At 46.7% G+C, this 26,431-nt stretch overlaps 1 protein-coding gene across 5 annotated transcripts in view; it reads right to left on the reverse strand.

Annotated features, from left to right (window-relative positions):
• SARDH (sarcosine dehydrogenase) overlaps window positions 1-26,431 on the reverse strand; it is a 119,225-nt gene that overhangs the window by 67,012 nt on the left and 25,782 nt on the right. For all 5 annotated transcript variants that reach the window (XR_003858071.1, XR_003858072.1, XR_003858073.1 and 2 more), the window contains exons 9-10: window positions 13,822-13,908; window positions 13,060-13,150 (exon numbers count right to left, since the gene is read on the reverse strand). Coding sequence is in view for 2 of the 5 variants with exons in the window: in XM_029611035.1 (XP_029466895.1) it covers window positions 13,060-13,150; window positions 13,822-13,908 (178 nt within the window). In the remaining 3 variants the exon portion in view is untranslated. The remainder of the gene's footprint in view (window positions 1-13,059; window positions 13,151-13,821; window positions 13,909-26,431) is intronic.

The following is a 26,431-nucleotide window of genomic DNA, read 5'->3' on the forward strand; positions in this document are numbered from 1 at the left end:
TCAGTATTCTGAAGTAGTAAGAGTGACTACAGATTCATCTTCAAACTTCAGGTCTGTTTAATGCTATGCTAATGCAAGGGCTTGCCTGATTAGGCATGAAGCTTTCAACTCATAAGTTTACTCTGAAGAAGGCTCCTTCCCCTTCTTAGCAGTAAATATTTTGCACCAGTAGTCAGGTGGAATGAGCCAGCATCACTACTCTGCTGTTGTTGCAGCACAAAATGGCGACTTGCAGAAGGAGCAGAGAGCCTGCTGTAAAGTTAACTGATGAGAAATGAGGTGAATCTAAGCTGGAAAGAGACTTGCCTGAGTAGACAATACGCTACCCAAAATTTGGAGCATGAGGGGTTCCCCTCTAACACCTTCAGAAGGCACTTAGAGGGGAGTCCCTCATGTTCACATCTTCCAACACCCTCAGAAGGCACTTGGAAGATGTCACTGGCATCTACCCATAATTTGACCCATCTAACTGCACCTCCAAATCCTTCTACAACAGACTGTGCCCTCAAACACTGTCTCAGTTATTTGAAGCCTCAATCAACTTAACACGAAGGCAAATGTTTGATGGAAGCAATAACCAACGCCAATAAAATATAAACTGCCAAGCATTTTAAACAGATAAATATTTCAGTGGGTAAAAAGAAAAAACTTTGGGTGACAGAAAAAGAACAGAATCAGGAAAAGAAAAAATACAAACAGGCCAATGCAGGTAACTGAGAGTTAAAACATTGTGCGCTTGATTTCAGCGCACAATTTTTTTTTTTTTTATAATTGACTATTGTTATCAAAAGCAGATCTACACATTAAGCATACAAAAGTAACGATGATTTTGTAAACATGATCCCCCCACCCCCCCAAAGCTGTTCATACTTATACACAAGTGCTGCAATCCTTTAATATACAATATAGCACAGAAAGGCATTGAAATGGTAAGCAAACAATTCAAGGAGAAAACAATCAAAAAGTACGTTCCCTCCAACTCATATAAGGACTCCATATAGAATGGAATTTCCGCAAATTATTCCGTTTAAGTTTGCTCAACGTACACACTGTACCAAGCCTGGACAAGATCTTTGGTAAGGGCGGAGCATGTCTCTGCCTCCAATGACTTGCAATTTCAATCCTTGCTGCAATGCAAACCTGTTGTACTAAAAGTTGAGAGGCGGTTTCCAAACCAAGGATGGTTCAATAATACAGTCGTTGCCAACAGTGTGATATTGTCATGCAATACTTTTGAAAGGAGAGACATCATCCGCCCCCAAAATAATTGAATAACCGGGCAGGTCCACCAAACATGGAAAAAGGATCCCACCGAGTCACAACCTTGCCAACACAAGTTGCTGACATTTGGGTAGAACCTATGCATCTTATTGGGTAGATAATACCAGCGATAGTTTATAACTATTTTCCACAATTAAGGAGGAAATAGATGCTTTGCGGATGTTTAAAAAGATAACATCCCATTCCTCCCCTGAAAATGAATGTCACAAATCTTCCTCCCAAGTTTGAAGATGCACCAGTTTACCATCAGGCTGTGCATTCAGCAACCTATACATTTTCTAAATGAGACCCTTCACCAAGTCCCCCTTAGTGCAATAACCCTCATAAAGAGACTTCCCAGACAATAACTGAAATCTAATTTGGGTACCATGTAAAAAATGAGAGAGTTGTTGATAAGAGAAAAACTCTGAAAGAGGGAGATTATATCTCACACACAGCTTATCAAAAGAGCTCATATGCCCCCCCATTCCACATGTTCCACCAAATAAATGCCCGCTGTCTCCAAGATTTAAAGGCCTGTAAGGATAAACAAGGGGAAAAGAAACATTATGAAACAAGTGTGAAGAAAGAAAATATTCCCGAGAACCCACTAAGCAGCGGCTCCATCTCTTCCAAAGATTTAACGTGTTACAGGTAGTTGATGCCATATCAAGGCCGCCACACCAAGTATGGCGGGGCTGCCATAGTGTAGCCAACAAGGGCATAGGGGCCATCCAGTATTGCTCAATCAAAGCCCACTGCTTAGGATGATTAATGTGATGCCAATCTACTACCGATCGAAGCCAGGCGGCCACATAGTACCACAAAATATTCAATTCACTGAGGCCGCCCTCATATTTAGATATACACAAGATACTCCAATGAACACTGGGGGGCCTTCTTTTCCAAATGAAACTAAATATTTTCTGCTGCCAGGATTTTAATAAACTATCGGACATGTGAATTGGCAGAGTTTGGAAAATAAAGTAGGCGTGGTAGGACATGCATTTTTATTAAAGATATCCTACCTAGCCATGAGAGATAACCATTCCCATTTTTCCAGATCTCGCCAAATATGTTCAAGCAGAGAGGAATAATTCAAATAAAAGAGAGTATTAAGATGTTTACCCAGATAAATTCCAAGATATTTAACCTTGCTCGAAGCCCATTTAAATAGACGAAGACGATGCAGGAAGGTTTCGGTGTCAGAATTACAGGAAATATTGAAGATCTTGGACTTCTCTCAATTAACCTTAAAGCCAGATACTCTGCCAAAATCTCCCACCACCCTTTCTATCGCAGTTAAAGAGATGTGGGGGTCACTAACTGTAAACATAATGTCAACAGCAAAGAGGGAACGTTTGAGTGTGTGCAAGCCCATTTGAAACCCAGAGATAAGCGGATCATTATGAATTTTAATAGCTAGAGGTTCGAGAAAGATAGCAAACAACAATGGTGACAAAGAACACCCCTGTCGTGTACCTCTCCCAACTGAAAAGTAGTCGGAGTATCCCCCGTTTACTTTAACACATGCTCTAGGTTGATCATAGAGCTTATAAATCCAAGATTAAAAAAAAAAGACTCTGAATATTATTTGTTCAACTGTATAAAACAGAAAAGACCAATTCACTAGATCGAAGGCTTTTTCTGCTTCTATAAAGAGGAAGATAGAGGACATTAGGGATGTGAATCAGGCTTCGGACGATTGAAAATATCGTTGATATTTTCAAAATCGTCAGAAATCGGGGGCTCCCCCGCAACGATAGGAAAACCCCACGATATTGATAGTGGGGGTTCTCTTATCATTTTGGGGGAGGACGGGAAAAACAGCACACAAAAATAACCCCTAAACCCACCCTGACCCTTTAAAACTAATCCCTTTGCTTCCCCACCCTCCCGACCCCCCCAAAAACATTTTACAGGTATCTGGTGGTCCAGTGGGGGTCCCGGGAGCGATCTCCCGCTCCCGGGCCGTCGGCTGCCACTAATCAAAATGGTGCCGATGGCCCTTTGCCCTTACCATGTGACAGGGTATCCGTGCCATTGGCCGGCCCCTGTCACATGGTAGGAGCACTGGATGGCCCATGCCATTTTTAAAGATGGCGCCAGCCATCCAGTGCGCCCTCCATGTGACAGGGGCCGGCCAATGGCACGGATACCCTGTCACATGGTAAGGGCAAAGGCCATCGGCGCCATTTTATTAGTGGCAGCCGACGGCCCGAGAGCGGGAGATCGCTCCCGGGACCTCCACTGGACCACCAGGTACCTGTAAAATGTTTTTTGGGGGGTCGGGAGGGTGGAGGAAACAAAGGGATTAGTTTTAAAGGGTCGGGGTTGGTTTTTTGTTTATCGACTCGGGCGCAGCCGATAAACAAAACCGCGATCAGGCCCGATGAAAAAAAACCCACATGTGAATCGGAACCGGAATCCGAACAGATTCCGGTTCCGATTCACATCTCTAAAGGACATACTCTCTTTGTGGGCCCACCACATAATATTCACCAACTTGCAAACATTATCTCCCGCCATCCGCCCAGGGATAAACCCCACCTGGTCCCAATGGACTAGCTAGCAATATAGGTGATAAGTCAAGCTGTCAGGATTTTACCCAGTATCTTAAGGTCAACATTTATTAGAGAAATGGACCTATAAGATCCACAGGCCATAGGATCACTCCCAGGCTTGGCAATAATAGTAATGCCGGCAAAATTAGAATCCGGCAATAGAGAACCCCCCTCCCCCCCCCCCCCCCCCCCGATCGCAAATAATTAAATACTTTTTGCAGGTGGGTACCAAGAATAGGGCAAACTGTTTATAGAATCTAGACATCAGTGTTTCAAGTCCAGGCACCTTGCCCGCTTTGAGACTCTTAATAGCTAGCAATATCTCAAGGCCAGAAATTTCTTTATCCAGATCTTCCATCATTTCCTTCATGAACTTAGGAAGAAGAAGGTATTGAAAGAATGCCGCAATCAAAACCGAAGCGATAGAGGAGTCAGAACTATATAAACCCCCAAAAAACTTGAGGAATCTATTGCAGATATCAGTAGTATTAAACAATATTTCCCCATTATCATCTTTAATATTAACACATGATTTTGAAAAAAGGCCTTTTAAAATTTATTGGCCAGCAATTTCCCAGCTTTGTTGCTCCCTTCAAAATAATCTTGCTTAATCAGATTGAGAGTATGAGTAAGTTTAGACACTTCAAAATGCTTCAAGTCTTCTCGAGCCTTGGTTAGCTTTAACAGAGTGCGAGATCAGCCACCAGATGCATGTTGAAGGGATAATAAGTGAATAGTGCGTCTCAAAGCCTCACATTCTTTTTCTCTCTGCTTTTTAACAAAGGATGCTCTAGAAATCAAGAAGCTCTGCACGTAGGCCTTAAAACAATCACATATGACAATGGGAGAGGAATCTCCATTATCATTACGGGCCAAGAAGTCACTAATATCATTAGCTAAAGACGAGTTAAAATCCTGATACAACAACAAGGATTCATTTAAGCATCATAATGTATGTTCCTGCTCAGAGTTAATAAAGATAATGTCCAACCAGATGAGGGCATGGTCAGACCATACTATAGCCTCTATACCTGTGGCAAAAGCATTGTTAAAAATAGACTTGTCCACCAATAAATAATCAATTCTCAAGTAAGAATCATGAGAGTTGGAATAAAAGATATAGGAGCAAGAGGAAGGGAAATGCAACCTCCAAACTTCTATCAAATGCCAATCCTCTATAAGAGTCTTTATTTGCCCCTTATGAAATTGCGCAAAGGAGGATACCCCCTGCGAGGTGTCCATCGCAGATGACTTAGTTACATCGAAATCTTCTCCAATAATCAAATTACCCGGACTACACATAAGCAGCACTTGATGGAGCCTCTGAAAAAACATCCCTTGCTCTTTGTTGGGAGCATAAATATTCACAATGGTATACAAAACACTATTCATAGAAATCTGTAGCACTAAATATCTACCCAATGGGTCCTTTATACAGTGTTTAGATTTGAAAGTAATACTTTGAGAGAACATGATGCAGACACCTGTATATTTAGCACCCTTACAACAGGGAGTGAAATACGAATGCTGGAACCTAGGGGAGTGAAGTAGATATTCAAATCTACTCTTTAAATGTGTTTCTTGAACAAATACAATATCAGCACGATTGCGTTCCAACTCCCTGAACAAGAGGTGCCTCTTATGCGGTGAGTTAAGCCCCTTAGGTTTGATAGAAAGAATTTGGAAGGTAGCATAAGTACAGATTAACACACAAGATAAAAATCAAGCCACCCCAATAAATAAATAAATAAATGAGTTTAACACCCCAGCTAGCCCACCCTGTGAGATTAAAGGGAAGCACATGAAAGAGAGATAAAGAGGGACACAGCACAAGACCCTATTATACAAAGAAAATCCCTTCCCTACCCAAAGAATTTCCCCACCCCTATAACTAGTTAGGTCTGCTAAATCCTTCTCGCAGACCATCTCCACTTCCATCGCAGGAGTAAAATCAGTCATCCCCGGAGAAGGGCCCTCTCCTCACCTGGAGAAAGACACAAAAGAAAAACAAAAACACCTGCATCGCGCAGCTTGATAAAGAAAAGCATAACATATGAGGCCTAGAATCAACACTAAGTAAACATCACTAGAGTGACGAGCGTGACTATGCTAAATTCGAAAAAAAGATTTGAACAGTCATGGATAGCTTTGCATAAAGTGAAGAGAGTCAAGTGAGTTCCTTCGATGCAGCTGAACCACTGGATTGCCTCCTCAATCTACTATTGCGCTTGCCCATACGTTGCCACGCTGGGAATGGGGTGCTCATGTTGGAAGCTTTAATTGCCTGTGGCGTATGAGCAGAAACTATGAAGCCAAAAGGTCGGAAGATAGATATTGCATCCGTAACAGAGCGCAACCCTGGAGGTCACACCATCTATAGAGAAAAAGGCCAAAAGGGTGGAGCCATCGATTCTTCTTTGCTGCTCAAAGAGACTATAAAGTAACTTCACGCTATTCCTGCTGATTTTGAAGAGTAGCATGTGAGAGAGCGGTGTATATAGTAGGGATGTGAATTGTTTTTTGACGATTTAAAATATCGTCCGATATATTTTAAATCGTCAAAAATCGTTAGAGGCGATATTTAATAGGAATTCCCCCGATTTATCGTCAAAAATCGTAAATCGGGGGAAGGGGGAGGGGAAGGGGGAGGGCGGGAAAACCGGCACACTAAAACAACCCTAAAACCCACCCCGACCCTATAAAATAAATCCCCCACCCTCCCAAACTCCCCCCAAAATGCCTTAAATTACCTGGGGTCCAGTGGGGGGGGGGGGTCCCGGTGTGATCTTTTACTCTCGGGCCTCCGGTGCGTTGTAGAAATGGCGCCGGCGCCATTTTGTTTTTTGTCCCTCGACGTCAGGAGCGTAGGAGATCGCTCCCGGACCCCCGCTGGACCTCCAGGGACTTTTGGCCAGCTTGGGGGGGCTTCCTGACCCCCACAAGACTTGCCAAAAGTCCAGTGGGGGTCCAGGAGTGACCTCCTGCACTCGAATCGTTTTGCCGTACAAAATGGCGCCGGCCCGAGAGTAAAAGATCACACCGGGACCCCCCCTCTGGACCCCAGGTAATTTAAGGCATTTTGGGGGGGTTCAGGAGGGTGGGGGATTTATTTTAAAGGGTCGGGGTGGGTTTTAGGGATGTTTTAGTGTGCCGGTTTTCCCGCCCTCCCCCGATTTACGATTTACACGATATTTAAAAAAACAAAACCGCGACGATCCGATTCCCTCCCCCCCCCAGCCGAAATCGATCGTTAAGACGATCGATCACACGATTCACATCTGTAGTATATAGTTATCTCTTGACCCTCCCAGGACCAAGTTTAGTGGGGTTTTTTAGCGGCGGAGGCAATTTCTTTTACTGTAAAGTCATGAAAGCAGACAATAACATCGCGGGGGCGGTTATTATTAGGAGCTCCAAGCGCCCGATGGGCTCGATTTAATTTTACAGCAGGAGGGTCACTCTCATCCTTGGCATGAGGAGGCGAAAGTTAAAATCTGCAATAATGCTCAATAAGCGCCAGACAGTCAGCATTCTCAGGAGACTCGCGGAAACCACAGGACCTAAGATTGTTCCTACGGGCCCTATTCTCTAAATCATTTAGCTTTTCTTTCAGCAAAAGAGTATCGTCTTGCGGGTTAGAGCAAACCTCCTGAAGCTTCTTAGTCGTCTCCGCCTGGTAATCCAGATGAGTGTGAAGCTCATCAACTCGCTGTCTTAATGTGGCAATCTCGTCCTTGATCTCCGACATCATGCTGAGTAGTTCTTTTTTATGATCTTTTAAATCCTTTCGCAGATCACAAAACCATTCTCTGAATTCATCCCAGGTAGGTAGTTCTGCCGAGAGTGCTAACAGTGCGCTCCGATGGAGCGCACTGTTAGCACAGGTTTAGACGCGCGTTTTTGACGCGCTAGCTTTACCCCTTATACAGTAAGGGGTAATAGAGCGTCGAAAAAGCACGTCCAAGCCCCCCAAAACTAATAGCACTCGCAACATGCAAATACATGTTGATGGCCCTATTAGTTATTCCCGCGCGATACAGAAAGAAAAATTTGCAGCCAAGCTGCACATGTTACTTTCAGAAATTAACGCCTGCCCAAACACTGGCGTTAATTTCTGCCGGTGCCGGGGAAGTGCACAGAAAAGCAGTAAAAACTGCTTTTCTGTACACCCTCCAACTTAATATCATAGCGATATTAAGTCGGAGGCCCCAAAAGTAAAAAAAAAAAAGTAAAAATTAAAAAAAAAATAATTAGAAATCGGCCCGCAGCCCGCGGGTCGGTAGACGGACACTCAATTATGCCGGCGTCCGTTTTCTGAACCCGTGGCTGTCAGCGGGTTTGAGAACCGACGCCGGCAAAATTGAGCGTCGGCTGTCAAACCTGCTGACAGCCGCCGCTCCTGTCAAAAAGGAGATGCTAGGGACGCGCTAGTGTCCCTAGCGCCTCCTTTTACCACGGGCCCTAATTTGCATAGGCCACCTTCCTGAATCGCGCGCCCAGGAGAGTGACCTGTGCGGGGGCTCGCCAGCTCTCCCGCGCGTTTTTCTGTATCGGCCTGACAGTCTCTCTCGGGGAGTATTGCTTAATCCCCTCATTTGTATGGGATTCCCATGCGAGGGCGCCAAGCAGGAGTCCCATTTAGGCATTTTCTGTGCGCAAAATTCCTTGCTCCGTCGGCAGTAAGTTTTGTGCACAGAAGATGCACGTTCCAAGTGCAGGCAGAAAGATTTGTTCAACCGAACGCACCTTTCTGCATCAGCCTGAGAATGTAATTTTGGAAAAGAATGCTAGGGGTACAATAAGACCGAGAGAGGATGGAGACAAAATGACATGGCAGATCACGTCACCGCATGGGCACAAACATCTTCACACCTTCTCTGCGAAAAGGAACATCATTTGGAAACATTGTTTCAATTGAAATCTTCAGCTCCATTATTAGCTTAGAGAATAATTAGGAACAGGCTAATTGAACAAGAACATCAGATTTAATTACTGTGCTGCAGCCTTGTGCTGTCCGAGGGGACACGGATGATCGCATTAAGCAGGAGAGTGAATAAAACGCGAGCATGGAGACGCATTAAGGCAATTACTGCAGAATCGATTTTGGCTCCTTGCAGTGAAGCAGCCATGAAAACAAGGCAGCAGTAACTGTGGAACGGCGAGATAATAAAACCACCCTCCCAAGAAGTATTATATGCTAGCGGCTGTGTGATCAATCATGTAGCCTGTAAACCTACCACAGGACGTCCCACAGTGGGCGGCCAGTGGCGTCTCGGCATTAGGCTACCTCCCTGCCCCCCCCCCCCCCCAACCATTATCTGCACTCAATTGGCTTTTTTTTTTTTGCTCTCAAGCTCTGCCCCTCCCTCCGATTATCTCTGCACTAGACTGGCCTCGGTGGCACTGCAGCCATCAAGCTGACAGCGCAAGACTGTACTTTGCCTTTTCCGAAGCTGACAGCACTAGGTACCCAATTTCGGAGTCAGAAGGAAGGTAGAGAGGGAGAAATGGCACTGAGAGACATGGAGCAAAGGAATGATAGGTGGGGGAAAGTACTATGAGAGGAGATACAGACCAAGGAGAGAGAGTGAAGGCAACCCAAAAGACAAAAAAAAATCAAGCAAGAAGGATTAAGGAAGGAAGCAAGCAAGCAAGCATCAATCATGGGATTGTGATCTGCTATTAAGATTTTTGCGAAAAATATTTAAAAAAAAACTATTCTAGGGATAAGACAGCTGAAGCCTAGTTGGTGGGAAACAGAGGATTTGACATTTGACAGCAATGGAGTAGACAGGCTAAGACTGCTCTTCTGTGCTGCTCTCCAACATCTCAGGGGTAGAGAAAACATCTGAGGGGTAGACAAGGTGGCCTCCTGCTGCAGGGCAATGACATAAATGGACCGATTCTGCAGTCTGGTTCGGTTCTGCATAGCGGGTGCTTCGTGCACTGAAATGATCTCTCACCTGTTTCTGCTTCCTTTCAGCTGTCAGTGGGTAGGGATGGGGCAGTTTCCTGGGGGGTTTTTTCTTTCTTTTTTTTAAGTTAAAGTAGGAGTGTTCCCTGCTTGTGGCAAAATTTAAATTGCTAATTTTTCTGGTCCAGGATTTAGCAGCTCAACCAGACTCTTCCCAACAGTTCACAAGGGATAGCAGGTAAAGTTTGTCTGTTTGTGGATGATACTAAGATCTACAACAGAGTGGACACGCCTGAAGGAGTAGAGAGAATGAAACGTGATTTAAGAGAGCTTGAAGACAGGTCTAGGATTTGGCAGCTGAGATGCAATGCCAAGAAGTGCAGAGCCATGCATCTGGGGGTGCAGTAATCCAGAAGAACTGTATGTGATGGGGGGGGGGGGGGGGGAAGACTGATGTGCAGGGACCAAGAGAGGGATCTTGGGGTGATAGTGTCTGGGGATCTGAAGTCGGCGAAGCAATGTGACAACGCGATAGCTAAAGCCAGAAGAATGCTGGGCTGCATAGAGAAAGGAAGAAAAAGGAGGTGATAATGCCCTTGAACATGTCCTTGGTAAGGCCTCACCTGGAATAATGTGTTCAGTACTGTAGCCCATATCTCAAAAAAGATAGACATAGGATGGAGACGGTCCAGAGAAAGGGGTCTGTATCGGAAGACTTATGAGGAGCAGCTGAAGGATCTGAATATGTACACACTGGAAGAGAGGAGGTGCAGGGGAGATATGATACAGACCTTCAGATACCTGAAAGGTTTTAATAATGCACGAAATTCAAACCTTTTCTGTTGGAAAGGAAACAGTAGAACTAGGAGTTGCAAAATGGAACTCCAGAAGGGAAGACAGAATAAACATCAGGAAATATTTATTCACAGAAAGAGTAGTGGATGCCTGGAATTCCCCTTCCAGAAGAGGTGGTGAACACAAAAACAGTCAAAGAATTCAAAGGGGCATGGGATAAACACTGTGGATCCCTAAAGGCTAGAGGACGGAAATGAAGAAAAGGTTGCATGGGGTAACCATAGGGATTACTACCCTTAACCCTTGATACTTTCGATGCAACTGCAATATCACGCTCCACTTTATTTATGTATTTATTTATTTAGCACTTTTATATACCGATATTCAAGTAACAAAGTTACCAATCATTTCGGTTTACATTCCAACAATAACCATCACATGAGAATGCCTTACATTGAACCAGGATAATCAAACTTGGGTACAAAGAACTGGGTTTAACATATTGTATAGGAGGAAGAGACTTGACCGGTGAGCCTAATGCTAGCCGGGTGTACTGTAAGGAGATTAAGAATAGGGCACTGGGATTTGGTGCTACGAAGGCAGATTTGCTAGAACGTAGGTACAAGTAGCGGCATGGGGATTAGGTGTTAAGACGGCGGATTTGCTAGAGCGTAGGACACAAATAGCGACTTGCTCGGGCATTGTTCGAGCCTGAGGTCTGGAGGGAGCGAGTTCCATTGCTTTGGGCCCGTGGTGGAGACAGCTCTTTTTCTTAATGAAGTTTTGATAGGGGGGGCCTGTATGCTATTCTCGCCGGTCTGGAGGTGGAGCGAGGCTGAAATGGGATCATGAGATCCAATGGGGTGATGCTGTGAATGGCTTTGTGGATGATCGATAAGACTTTGTACAAGATTCTGAATTTGATTGGGAGCCAGTGCAGGTTCTGAAGGATGGGTGTTATATGGTCTCTTTTGTTGGTCTTGGTTAGAATCCTTGCTGCGGGGTTTTGTAACATCTGTAAAGGTTTGATAGTATTAGCAGGGAGGCCGAGTAAAAAGTGAGTTGCAATAATCAATTTTAGAGAAAATGATTGCTTGTAAAACTGTTCGGAAATCTTGGAAGTGGAGGAGGGGTCTCAACCGTTTTAAGACTTGGAGTTTAAAAAAGCAGTCCTTTACTTTGACAGCAGGGGGAGGGGGTGGGAGGGGAATTGGATTCAGATGACAACCAACAAGGGTCCTGACTTTTACGACACGGGGTACTGATAATGCAGACATAAGGGGAAAAGCACAGGACTGCTTCTGCGGCCAAGTCCAAAAGAAAAGCACGTCAAGCAGCAGTGTTTGAATTCTCAAGAAGGCTTCTCACTCGGTAAAAATGTTGCTATGTTAATATATAAGGCTTGGGGGGTAACCTGCACAGTGCGGCAGTTACTGCAGTGGGAGACTTGCTGGGCAGAATGGATGGACCATTTGGTCTTTTTCTGCCGTCAGTACCATATTACTATATATATCTCTTATAAACACATCCCCCTATTCCATTGTACAGCCCTTATTTCTACAGAGGTGCCAGCCCTGACTGCGCCTCAGGCTCTGGTACTGGTAATGATAGGCGAGGTGTTCAGAACCAGCACTTTCTAGCCAAGTAAGAAGCCTGATACCAGTCTACATGTTTCTATTTATAATTCCAGCAGAAGATGCCGGAGCACATGCACAGCTGCCCCACCCACGGGTCACATCCTTTCATTTTCCAGCCGATTGCACAAGAGAAACAAAAAATAAAGGGGAGGAGGAAGAAGAACAAAGTCACAGATCAGCTTTACAAACATAGTAGTGCAGCAAAGGGAAAAGCTGGTGCTGTCACCCTGGTCAGAAATCATTTCCAATGCAGTCACTCAGCTGCTCTGTGTGCTGGTGCGTTCAGCTGCTATAGATCCTTTGTGGAAGAAGGAGTGTGGCAGCCAGGCACTGCGCCCTCGTTATCTGGCCTTCCAGTGACAGCATTTAAACAGGAAATATTCATGTGCCAGAAAGTTCTGTACCATAAGCATACTGAACTAAAAAGGCCTTGTCTAGAGCCTAAACTAAAAGTAGACTTTATAATAAGGCAGAGGTTTTATAATGCTAATTCCTTATACTTTTCTACTCTATATTGTGACAGCAAATATATCATTTTGCTTTAAAATTTGTAAAGGAAGGACAGAAGAAAGCAAAGAATTATTTCACCGGGGTTCTTGCTGATGTCTGCATTTCTCCACTCCCAGACATGGCAAACCGGACATTGGTCAGTAATTAACACAATCTCTCTAATTAAGGAACAGTGCAAACTGGTCAGGCAAGAGAGAGTGAGGACAGACGTCCAGAACCATCCAAGGGCAGGAACCAGACCCATCAGCCAAGACGTAGCCCCTCTGTGACCCACCTGTGCAGGCTGGTCAGCTTCAGACTCAGTTCTCAGATTATGCTCTAGGGGTGCCCGCAGGCGAGAGGCAGGTCAGGGCACAAGACATGAAGTTGTCATACTTGCCTGATGTCATAAGCATACATATCTTTTTCTGGACGACCATGAATTATCCAGTGAGCCAATTCTTTTCCACAGCCGCCACCAAGCATCATTCCTAGACCCCAGAAAGAGAGGAAAACAAAGAATGAGAAGAATAGAGAAGATGGGGGGGTCACTCAGTCAATGATGCTTGGCCTATAATGCACACTCTTGCTCAGGTCTTCTAGCACCTGATTTCAAAGTATCCATGCTCCCCCCCCCAAAAACAAATACCCCCAACCTTTTATTTGCTTTATTTTATGATTTGTGGATTTGGTTCCCTCAAAAAGCAAGTCAGATAAACCCGACATATATTAATACACATTAAAAAAATCCCCAGAAAGCACGTCCTGAACATGGGCGAATTCAGAAACGCCGCACACATACTGCTATGGAGCTCATTTAACCTTGTCCTGGGGGATCCTTTAGATAACTTACAAACTCTTCATCAAATTAGCATTTTGTTGTGGAGGAGTTGGGATGGTGGGGGTGAGAAACCAAATTGAATTTTCCATCTATAAAGGTTTCTGGGATCCTCTGCTTATGGCACATTCCCTCAGATGGCTGATCACCCATTGGCAGGCCCTTCCTCACACGGACATATTGGGAACTTTGGCCTCCAGCATTCAGCATGAAGAGAACGATGCATACAGATACAAATGCACTTTGAATTATTGCACGAGATCATCAGCAGAGAACCATAAAAAGACAGAACACCTCCCCTCTACCCCCTGCCCCAGGCCTTACCTGCGCTGTTAAAACCGCAGCCAAGAAAATATCCTCGCACCTCAGGGGCCTCACCCAAAAGTGGCTTGTGATCTGCGGTGAAAGACTCTAGAAAGTGAGAGAAGAAGACAGCATGAGGAAACCGTTGATTATTAGTGGTATGGATCATGATATCCCTTCACTGGCTTCACAAAAGTGGTAGCAGTAAACTATAGGCTGGTTAGCCTTACCTTGATGGTGGGAAAATTAAAGCTCTAGGAACAGTGGAAGCTGGGATTCAAAGCCAAGAAGTGCAGGGTTATGCATTCGGGGTGCAGAATCCAAAGGAGCTGTATGTGATTGGGGGTGGGGAGCAAAAAACTGATGTGCATGAACCGTGAAAGAGACAGCTAAGACCAAAGGGATATTGCGCTGCACAGAGAGAAGCATAACAAAAAAAAAAAAAAAGAGGTGGTATCTGGAGTACTGTGTTCAGTTCTAGAGAGCACTTCTCAAAAAGGAAAGCGAGAGAATGGAAGTGGTCCAAAGAAAGGCAACCAAAATGGTGTGGGGTCTCTACCAAAAGACTTATGAGATGACATGAAGGACTTAAATATGAATTTCCCTGTACGTACCCGGATCAGTCCAGACAGTGGGTTGTGTCTCCCTTCCAGCAGATGGAGTCAGAGGAAAGCTTGAAGGGTGCTCTCTTATAGCTTGGAGTGCCCTCTGCATCCCTCCAGTATTTCTCTGACTCCAGCAGATGAAGGTTGCAGAACAGGCGGTTCCCCATTTCAGCTACAGCAGGATAGAAGTTTAGATTTCTCTCTCATATTCCTTCTTAAATTCTTTCACTGTCTGGATGGATCAAGTTTAAAAAAAAAAAAAAAAAAAAAAAGGGTTTCTGGCTTCTCAGTCACTTCCAAACTTGCAGGCAGGAACCTGGCATTTTTCAGAGTAGATTTGGTAAGTTTTTGTACTTTTTCCTTCTCAGGCTTCTCTGACTTCCAGGGGTGAATGTTGGTGGTCCAACCTCTCCCCCCTCACGACGGCACGCTGCCCTGAGACGCCGCCTACCTCGGGGAAGCGCTAGCAGAGAGGTGACATTCCTCTGCTTTTTGTAAAAAGCTAAGTCATTGTTTTCTGAGCGGAGGTTCTCTTACCCGCTCCTGCCAGGCTCCGGGGGTGTTTCTCATTTATTACCAGGCTTTCCCTTCCCCCATGGCGTGCTCAGCGCGATGTGCTGCCTGCAGAGAGCCTGGGACGTGGTTCTCCCGCGAAGGCATTTGTTCGAGGTGCCTCCCCGGTGGGGAGGGTCCCTCGAGAACAGCTGGACATTCGGCTTTGCGCTCCCAGATGCGACTGCTCACTGGGGTCCAGCCATGATCCCATCTAGCGCGGGAACGGCGGCCATTTTGTTTTCAGAGCTGGACGCTCAGCCAAAGGAGGATTCAGATGGCAGTTTTTCTCCTTCCCCACCAGTTTTAACTCTGGTTAACCCCCCGGGCCAGGGGGCAACACCAGGGGACCTTCCTGCCATTCCTCACTCGGGACCTCCACCCCCCAGCCTTTTTTCAGCGGATTTTGTGCTTCTTTTGCACAATGCTTATTTGGCCAGTTTGGAACAGCACCAGGATGCATCTTCAGGCCCCCCTCCTCCTAAGGTGATTAGATTGACAGATCCTCTGCAGTCCACGGCAGTTCCTCAGAGGTTCATTGCATCTCCTCAGGGATCCTCCCGAGTCAGGGTGGTCCCCCATCTGGATCCTTCTCCCCAGGGTGCTCTGGGGCCGGACCAGGACCAGGATGATCTGACTTCTCACATGCACATGGAAGGAGATGACCCTAGGGTCTTACGCCTGTTTCAGAGGGATGAACATGATCCTCTCATCCCCCATGTCCTAGCAGAGTTGGATATTGAGGCTCCACAGGATCCATCTGGCACCAGTATGGGGGCCACGAAAGGGGACCCCGTCCTTGCCGGAATGTGTCCACCAGCGAAAATGTTTCCATTTCATCCTATGCTCCTTCAATTGCTATCCAGAGAATGGGATTTGCCAGAGTCTAGTCTGAGAGTAGGAAGGGCTATGGACAAGCTCTATCCTCTCCCGGAGGAATTCCTAGAACTCCTCAAAGTCCCCAAGGTAGACGCGTCAGTAACAGCAGTCACAAAAAGGGACTACCATCCTAGCCGCGGGTGGAGCTGCCCTCCGAGACCTCTAGGTTCAGAAGCTTGAAGTCTACCTCAAAAGGATTTTTGTGGTATCAGACTTGGGGGTAAGAGCCACAGTGTGCAGCTCTTTAATGTAGCGCACAGGTCTCAGATGGGTCCAACAGCTGCTCAGTGCTCAAGACCTGCCACAAGAGGAAGCGCAACAGGCGGAACGCCTAGAGGCGGTAATAGCTTATGGAGTGGATGCGCTATATGACATACTCCGCGTCCTGGCCAGATCAATGGTATCAGCAGTCTCTGCCAGGCGTCTCCTCTGGCTCCATAATTGGTCGGCTGATTCTTCGTCTAAGACTCAGCTGGGATCTCTCCCCTTCAAGGCAAATTACTGTTTGGTGAGGATCTTGAATAACTCATCAAATCCCTGGGAGAGAACAAGGTACATAAGCTGCCGGAGGATCGTCCTTGTACCTTCAGGACGTTCAATTCTACTAGAAGCCGATTCCAGGGTCAGCGGCTTTTTTGACAGTCAAGACCGGCCTCTCAAAGACCTCCTTCCTCACGGTCGCAGTCCTGGTCTCATTCCTTTCGCGGTTGAAGACCAGCTTGAGACAGCCTCCCTCAGAGGGCCTCTTCCAAGTCTTCCCAATGAAGAATTGCCGGCCCACTCTTTGAACCCCAGGATAGGGGGACGTCTCTCCCTCTTCTATGAGGAGTGGTTCAAAATTACCTCAGACCAATGGGTTCTGGATATTCTACAGCATGGCTTCGCTTTAGAATTTGCTCGACCCCTAAGGGACAGGTTTCTCTTCTCTCCCTGCGGCCCAGTGAAGAAACAACATGTAGTAGGTCAAACGCTTGACCAGCTCATGGACGTAGGTGCCATCCTCCTGGTGCCCTCAAAGGAGCAAGGGTTAGGCCATTATTCCGTCTACTTCATCGTCCCCAAAAAGGAAGACTCCTTCCGTCCAATCCTGGATCTCAAGATGGTCAACAGGGCCCTCAGGATCCCACATTTCAGGATGGAGACGTTACACTCCGTAATAGTGGTGGTACACTGCGGAGAATTCCTAGCCTCCCTGGACTTGACGGAGGCTTATCTCCACATCCCCATCCTCAAGGAACATCAACGCTTCCTTCGCTTCAAAATCCTCGGTCAACATTTTCAATTTTAGGCCCTACCCTTTGGCCTAATGACCACTCCCCGCACCTTCACCAAGGTCATGGTGATGGTTTTAGCAGCCCTACGGAGGGAGAGGATTCTAGTCCACCCCTACCTGGATGACTGGCTCATTCGTGTGAAGTCCCTGGACCTTTGACAACCCATCCACTCTCTTGGATGGGTTGTCAATTTTGCCAAGAGCAGCCTTATTCCCTCTCAGACACTCGACTTCTTAGGAGCAAGGTTCAATACCAATTTGCGCAAAGTATTCCTGCATCAGGACCGTGCTCGGCCGCTTATCTCTCAGGTACAGCTCATCTCTCAGATACAGCGCTTCCATTGCCTCTCACTCCCCACAGCATGGGACTATCTCCAGGTCCTGGGCTCGATGGCTTCAACTATAGATTTGGTTCCTTGGGCCTTTGCACATATGCGTCCTTTGCAGAGGGCGTTAATCTCCCGCTGGAAGCCAGTGTCTCAGGAGTTCCAAGCACTTCTTCTGCTGCCAGAAGTTGCCAAGGACAGCCTGAGCTGGTGGCTCAGTCTGGATCACTTGCTGCAGGGAGTGGTCTTGGAGATCCCACAGTGTGTGATCATCACCAAGGATGCAAGCCTCTCTGGATGGGGAGCTGTGTGTCAAACGCAGTCGGCACAGGGACGATGGACGTCAGTGCAAGCGACTTGGCTGATCAATCATCTTGAAACCAGAGCGGTTCATCTTGCTTTGAAGCATTTCTTCCCCCTAGTTCATTGCCAAGCCATAAGGATACTCTCCGTCAATGCCACTATGGTAGCGTACATCAACCGTCAAGGAGGAACAAAGAGCCGCCGTGTCTCTCAGGAGACGGACAAGTTAATGGCATGGACGGCACTTCACCTCTCCCACCTGGCGGCATCCCACATAGCAGGAGTGTACAATGTCCAAGCGGATTTCTTAAGCCGTCAACACATAGATCCCGGAGAGTGGGAACCCTCCGAGAAAGCAGTGGCTCTCCATCCCCATCTGGATCTGATGGCCACTCAAAAGAACGCGAAGGCTCCGTGCTTCTTCAGTCACAGAAGGGAGCACGGTGCGGAAGGAGTGGATGCCCTAGTCCTCCCATGGCGGTGAAACCTCCTACTTTATGTGTTCCCGCCATGGCCCCTGGTGGGAAAGGTGCTTCGAAGAATAGAGATTCACCAAGGTCCTGTAATTCTATTGGCGCTGGAATGGCCATGAAGACCGTGGTTTGCAGACCTAGTCAAACTCGTGGTGGACGGACCTCTCCACCTGGGACATCTTCCCAACCTTCTGCATCAGAGTCCTGTATTTTTCTACTGGGAAGATCGCTTCTGTCTTGCGGCCTGGCTTTTGAGAGGCGCAGGTTGAGGAGACGGGGCTACCCGGAGGATGTTATTTCGACCCTTCTGAAGGCTAGGAAGACTTCCACTTCCACCTCCTAGGTGCGGGTGTGGAAAGTCTTTGAGGCCTGCTGTGAATCCACAGGTGTATCTCCACATCGCGCTTCAGTAATCCAGATACTATCCTTCTTACTGCGAGGCCTGGAGAAGGGGTTGGCATACAATTCCCTGAGGGTTCAGGTGGCAGCCCTTGGTTCCCTCGTCCGTCACCTGGATGGAGCTCCTCTTTCGTCACATCCTGATATAGTCCAGTTTCTAAAGGAGTTCAGATTCTAGGTGGTCCTCCTTTTGAGCCTCTGAGAAAAGCTACCCTCAAAAGACATCACTCTGAAGACAGTTTTCCTGGTGTCCATCTGTTCTGCCCACCAGATCTCGGAGCTTCAGGCTTTGTCGTGCAGGGAGCCTTCCCTCCGTTTCACAAATTCGGAAGAATCCTTGAGCACAGTTCCAACTTTCCTGCTAAAGGTGGTCTCAGCCTTTCATTTGAATCAATCAGTGGAACTACCATCCTTCCCTGACGAGGATCCCAGAGAACTTAGACGGCTCGATGTTAAGCGCGTCCTAATTCGATATCTGGAGGTTACAAATGAATTCTGCCTATAGGACCATCTCTTTGTCCTGTGGAGTGGACCCAAAAAGGGGGAACAAGGCTTCTAAAACCTCAATTGCTCGCTAGTTAAAGGAAGCAATCTCTTCAGCGTACATTGGTGCTGGTCGGCCACCTCCAGAGGGCATCAAGGCTCTTTCGCTCCGTGCTCAAGCAGCTTCCTGGGCAAAATGCCAGGCAGTCTCGCCACAGGACATATGCAGAGCAGCTACCTGGAAATCGTTGCACACCATTGCACGTCACTATCACTTAAATCTCCAATCACCGGGTTTTGGCTCCTTTGGCGCTCAGGTCATTCGAGCAGGGCTATCCGGGGCCCACCCTAGGTAGGGAAGCTTTGGCACATCCCACTGTCTGGACTGATCTGGGTACGTACAGGGAAAAGAAAATTATTCCTTACCTGCTAATTTTCGTTCCTGTAGTACCGCGGATCAGTCCAGATGCCCACCCTAAGAGTAGATATGGGTTTTGGGATCATCTACACAGTACTTTTGAATATCAGCTCAAATGATTAACAGTATGAGGACTATTCGTGTATTGCCAATGGGTCCTTTTGCAAGTTTGTTCTCACTACAATTTCTAATCAAAACATTCTTGTACATAGTTACAGTTTGAGGTTGGTTTACTTGATCCAATCCATGGTCTCTTCTTGCTTTGATATACTCAATACTGAAGGGACGCAGAGGGCGCTCCAGGCTATAAGAGAGCACCCTTCAAACTTTTCTATGACTCCATCTGCTGGAAGGGAGACACAACCCACTGTCTGGACTGATCCGCGGTACTACAGGAACGAAAATTAGCAGGTAAGGAATAATTTTCTTATTCTGGAGGAGACGAGAGACAGGGGAAATATGACATAGACTTAAATACCTGAAAAGTATTAATAATGCACAAGAATCAAAACTTTTCCAATGGAAAGAAGGCTGTAAAACTAGGGGTCATGAAAGGAGTAGAATCAGGAAATATGTCAGGAAATATTTCTTCTCAGAAAGTGTGAGGGATGCATTGAATGCCCTCCCAAAATAGATAGTGAATGCAAGAACAGTAATGGAATTAAAAAGGGCATGGGATAAACACAGAAGATCCCTAATGACTAGCCTTAACAAAGAGGAGAGGGGTATTACTAGTTAGTAACTCCCCTGTCCTCGGTCTGCTAGTAATACCCCTCTCCTCAGTCTTTGGACCGACTCTTTTCAACATTTTCTTATGTGTAATGACCCTTTGGGGATCATTACAAATTGGCCCCAGTTTAAGTTCCATTTGAGCTAGGATAGGAAAGGTAGTAGAGGGAGGGGTACATCATTTTGAACAGCCAGCCCCCTGGGGTTATAAAAGCAGCTTGAATCATTGCAAGGAGTGGCAAATCTTTAGTAGGCTGCTGAGGTGTAGGAGTGTATTTTTGAGTTAAAGGGGCTGATGCAATACAGGGCGCTCAGCTGAGCACACTGTATAACCTGCAGTTGGACGCGAGTTGTATAGGCGCTAATTAATCCCCTTATGCAATAAGGGGATTAGCGCCTCTACAACGCAGGTGATTGAGGCGATTAGGCATTCACTCCAGATGCAAAAAAAAAAAACGTGCCTCTAGGACGCACCTTTAGCGATCAGAAATTAACGCCTGTCTGGAGCAGGCGTTAATTGCTGAGTGCTCCTTAAACCAGTACAGAAAAGCAGAAAAAACTGCTTTTCTGTACTGCCCCCTACTTAATATCGTTGCAATATTAAGTAGGAGGAAAAAGTAAATAAATTTAACCAAAAAAAAAAAAAAGTTAAAAAAAAAATGCCAGCAGTTGGGTGCAGGAAACAGACGCTCAATTGAGAAGCGTCCATTTCCTGAACCCCCTGGCCGTGCGGTGTTTAGGAAAACCGACGCCGATAAACTCGATGTCGGTTTTCCTAACCGGCGGATGGCTGATGCACTCGGGCTCTCCTTAGCAAGGAGGCGCTAGGGGCGCACAAGCGACCCTAACGCCTCCTTGCTAACGTGACCCCTAATTTAAATATTGCAGCTCTGCCAGTGGGAGGGCTGTCCATGAATGGATACTCCCCTAATTATTTCCCTAACTGCACTAGACTGTTGCAAGACCTATTAGCAACCTAAAAAATGTCTGGGTTACACATGCATCTCCTAGAGGAAAGGTGGAATGGGGAGATGTGATAGAGACTTTCATGGACGGTGGAAGCACTAGGTAGGCCGCCTCAAGCACCATGGTCCCAGGGGTGGCAGCAAGACTAAGCCAGCATGGTGGCAGTAACAAGGTCGACTGGCTGGAGGCGTCACAGGCAGTAAATCAGAAAGTGACAGGCTTAGACATCTCTCTCTGTGCCTTCCCTCCTCCCCACTGTGCTGACGTCATCCTTAGGAGCTTTGAGGTCCTTGAGTGCACAGATGCAACGCAGAAACTCGTGCTGCCTGCTGTATGTGCAGTCGGGGACAAAAGGAGAAAGTCACCGCGGGAAGAAGGTCCAACGGACCAGGCTGAGTTCAAGGAGAACGGAGGACAGGCAGGCCTCTTGGAGGCAGTGCACACACAGCAGCTCCCTCTTTCTACAGCTCGGGACCATCCTCAGATGCTGCACCGTGAATGCTGGCAGAGACTTTCTAGGTGCTGTCTGCAACAAATAGGACTGAAAGCCAGGCTGCAGGTAAGCCAGCTGGGCACTTTTCCTGCCCGAAACAACAAAAAAAAAGAAATCGTTGGCTCTGCCATGGGAAAGAGTGAGCTGAGCTGCTAGGTCCCGTGGTGGCCCTTGCCTGTCGCGCTGCAGTGTGTGGAGCAGTACAGTCCAGGCCTTCCTGTTCCAGCTCTTCCAATCCCACTTGCTTTTTTTCTGGGACAAGATGGGCTGGGCCAGAGCGCAGAGGTGGGGAGGGAAAGAGAGCAAGCAACTCTAAGGGCAGAGCAGGGGCTCAGATAACAGGGCCTGAGGAGATGGCATGGAAGGAGAAAGAAATGGCTGGAGAGGTGAGAATGGGGTCTCAAGGAATGAAGTGGGAGCGTAGAAATTGGGGATTGAGGGGGAGAGCAGGGACTCAAATTGGGTGGATGGGTGGGGATCTGGGGGATTGAGAGAGAAAACAGGAGGGCGAGAGAGAGAGTGGCTCCAGGTGGGGAGGGAAGAATGGGGACTGATGGGAGAGAATCCTGGGGATAGGAGAGCATGGGCTGGGATTGGGGGTTGGGGACAGAGTGGGTATTGGGGAATGAAGTGGGAGAGCAGGAACATGAGGATTGGAGGACAGAGGAGAGCAAGGACTGGGTGAAGGAACAGGGTGAGAAGGATACCTGGAGAGGAGAGGTTGGAGACTCAAGATTTGAGTTGAGGTGGGGGCACAGGAGGTCTGGGTTTCTCAGTGGCGGCGGGGGAGAGAGACCATGTGTGGGGAGGGGAGAGCAGGGATTCGGAGATTGGGTGGATGGGAGAAGACTGATGAGAAAAGTGATAAAAAGAGAACAGCAACAATAAAATGACCAGACAACAAGGTAGAGAAAAGCATTTATTTTCATTTTTGTGACTGGAATATGACAAGGTTGGAAACGTGCACCTTTTATGTTTGTATTTTGCACAGAAGGGAAATGTTACCCCCCCCCCCATTTTCTTATCTCTCCTCCCCCTCATCTCTGTTATTTCCCACAACCTCCCAGGACTGACCTCTCTGCTCTCTCTCTCTCCCTCCTTTCTTCCTCCCTCAAGCCGACTTTCTTCTTCCTCTTTCAGGTTTGAACCCTCTGCTGCCTCTCGCCTCCCCCAGGCCTGCCCCCACCAGACGGTCATGAACCGCATCTTCGTCTGCGTGGGCCGCTCCCGACACAGCCTCCTCTTACTTCTGGCCTGCCTGGGCTGAAGTAATGCGCCAACTCTCCCTTCCAGTCTCTGCAGGCCAATGATTGCCCGCGCGCCTTCTTCACTATCGCCAACCCACGGTTACAAATTCTGCACAGAACTTTAGAATTCTGTCCAAATTCTAAGACTGCACAGCTGAACAGAATTCCCTCAGGAGTAAAATGGGTTTCTGTTTCTCCGGTGTTGCACTTCTTCTGGTTTCCATTTTGGTTTCTGCATGCACCTCTCTCATTTCTCTGGTCACTTATTTTGCATTTGGAGAGGGTCTGGTCTCTGTGTTTTGTGATTGTGACCAAGGTGAGGAATTCTGCTAGGGTGTAGTTTCTGTTTAGGGATCTATAGTAGCAGCATTTACTACCCTTAGCAGAAGGCATGGGGGTAACCTTCATGCAGGGGCAGTTATTACTATAAGTAACTTGCTGGGCATTTGGTCTTTTTCTGCCCATATTTACTGTGCTGCAGGAGGTGTATTGGTTTATTAGGGTCTGATGTAATATTTTCAGTATTGCCTTTTCATAGTTAGGGTTGTTACTGTTTGAATGCTGGAAGTAAGTGCTGTTTTGTTATGGGAGGTTTACTATATTGTAGTTGTAATTCATTTACTCATGGCATTCTGAGGGCCAAGCCCACACGCAACACGTGTTTCAATAAGCCTGATACCATTTGGGCTCCAAGTGTCTTTTTGCAGAGCTTTTTGGTTAGCCCCACAGCAATATATACATGTTATATTTTTTTTACTTCAGAAGATCGTACTTTGAATGTCCTTTTCATGTAAAATCTGTTATTATAAATACCCAATTTTTAATTGCGTGCAGGTAGGGGAGGAGTGCACAAGGCTGAAAGTTCACCTAGAGCGCCTTATACTCTTTCACCGGCTCTGGAGACATTTAAATACCTCCACAGTCTCCATGCAGAGGAGGAGGCCTCTTTCAGTAAGGAGGCGGCTCTGGAACGTCATGGGATGAGGATGAAAGGAGACAGATTCAGGAGTAATCTAAGGAAATATTTCTTTCCAGAGAGAGTGATGGATGCCTGAAACATCCTCCCAGTGGAGGTGGTGGAGACAAGGCTAGTATTATTTATTTATTTATTTAACAGCTTTTAATATACCGGTGTTCGTGCGGGCACATCACGCCGGTTTACAATAAACTTGAGAAAGGAGGAAAATTACAAAAAACAGGGCGAGGGGGAGGGAGCAGGCGAGAAAAAGGGGGCGGGAGTGAGGGGTATAGATAGAGGAGGAAGGGATAGCAGCTGAGAAAGTAGAGGAGCATAACCATAATTATAGTGGAGGAGATTACAGGGGGAGGTATTTACCGCAGAAGGACTGCAGAGGTGTGATAATTTAGAAAGGGTTATACATTATAACTTACTTACATTATACATTCTATAAATTGTAACTTATTTACAGCAGTGTGTGAATACAATTAACTTACGTCAAGGCAATTTCAGGTGGCATGATAATGAGAGATCCAATGGGGTGTGCAGGATTTGTGGTGGGAGGGAGGAGTTGGCTTCAGAGGAGGGGATTGTCTATGGGGGGTTGGTTTCAGGGTAGGCCTGTCTGAAGAGCCAGGTCTTGATGCCTTTTTTGAAATTGGTTAGGGAGGGTTCAAGACGGAAGTGTGTGGGGAGGGAGTTGCAGAGGGCCGGGCCTGCGATGGTGAAGGCTCTTTCCCTGGTGGTGGAGAGATGTGCTGTCTTCAAGGGGGGGTGTGTGTAGGTGTGTGTAGTATCTGAATTCATGGGACAAGCACAGGGAGACCTCGGAGGGAGTGGCAGGGATTCTACAGCTGAGTGGCTGGCATGGATAGGCAGACTAGACAGGCAGGAGGTTTTTTTTCCTGCCCTCATATTTCTGTGTTTTTAAATACAAAGTATCCCTAGGATAGTAATGAAGCACTGAGCTAACATGCCTGGAGAAGCAGTTACAAACTTACATGTCAATGCAATAATCTGTACCTTAAGAAACTGTGCGCTGGATTTCAGCACATAATTTTAATGCACAAATTGATTTTTTTTTTTAACTCTAATGCATCTGGAGTTTAAAAAACTGCATAGACTGGAAAATATGAGATAACATAGGCCAAATGCATTTTTGTTTTATGGGGGGTGGGGGGCAGCGGAGCATGAGGTGGCAGCAGCCTGACAAATCAATATAATTAAATCTGGCTATCAAGCTTAAGTTGTTTTCTTAAAAGCCAGACCAGTGTGGAAGATGTGGACCAGAATTAAGAAATCCATTATCCCTGGGGACTGGCTCTCCTGTTGTGTAAATACTTGCACTTTGATTGTCTAAAAATGAAGGGCTGCACTGCCTCAAGTGACAGCGGCTGCAGGAGGCTCGCCCTCCTCCTCCCTTTCCCTTTCTGCTGCTTTGCTTGGGACCAACAAGGAGAGCGGCTGGAGCCCCATGAGCTGGTAAGTGTGGGGCCAAGGTCGCTGGGCATTCACACTCCCTCACTCGCTCCTGGAACCGGCCCAGCCCCTTCTGCCATTCATGCTGGAAACTCTACTCTGCCTGTGACCAGGAATAGTTTCCAGCATTATGAAAACCCTGGGTTAGGCCCCTGTACCTCTGTGCAGCGGGGACTAAACGGTTAATGTCCTCATTAGCATGGAATTTCCATGCGACAGTGCTAAGTTCACTACGCATTTTGTGAGCGTAAAACTCCTTCCTGCGCCGGCAGCAAGATTTGCGCTCATAAAATGTGCATTCAAGTGCAGGTTAAAAAACTGTGCATTCGGTAACCTGCACAGGGCGACCCTGAAAAACCTTGCTGGGCAGACTGAATGGGACACTTGTGTCGTTTTCTGCTTTCATTTACTACGTTACAATGTTAATGGCCCCAGAAGGCGTGTAAATCCAGGGAACCTTCCTGTAGCACCAGTGCCCATCGTCTATAATGAGGAGAGAAGAATGGAGCAGGGGAAAGAGAGTGAAAGAGGCAAGACAGAAAGGCACACAACAGAAATATTTAGATTTCATGGCCAACATTTCTGTTCCTGTGTCAAGAGATTCCTAAACTGACTCCAGTTTTCAGGTGATGCCAAGAGGGCGGGGGCCCAATGCAGCATGTCACCTTCATCCATATTCATGGTCCTGACAACTATTTGTGAAAGCCTTCATTACCAAAAATGTGATCTAAAATAAAACATTGAATAAATGATTTCTTGGAAATCACCAATCTAATTTCACCTTTCCGCACGAACTGCTCAATCATCTGGAATTATTATAATAAACATCTCTCTCTTACAATTCCACCTGGAGTCAGAGAAAGCATGGGTGATGTATTGGGTATCCACGGTACAGTGACTTCATTGTTCGGCTTTGGATTAATAGCTCTGCGTTTTCCACATTAACTACTTTCTACTGCTAAAGGTTTCTGAGTGTCAGATAAATGCCGTTTTATTACTGTAATAGATTGGGATGGATATTCTCGCCGGGCCTTGGATGCGAACGATT

The sequence above is a fragment of the Rhinatrema bivittatum genome, chromosome 8, assembly GCF_901001135.1.
Source record: "Rhinatrema bivittatum chromosome 8, aRhiBiv1.1, whole genome shotgun sequence".
Taxonomy (NCBI): domain Eukaryota; kingdom Metazoa; phylum Chordata; class Amphibia; order Gymnophiona; family Rhinatrematidae; genus Rhinatrema; species Rhinatrema bivittatum.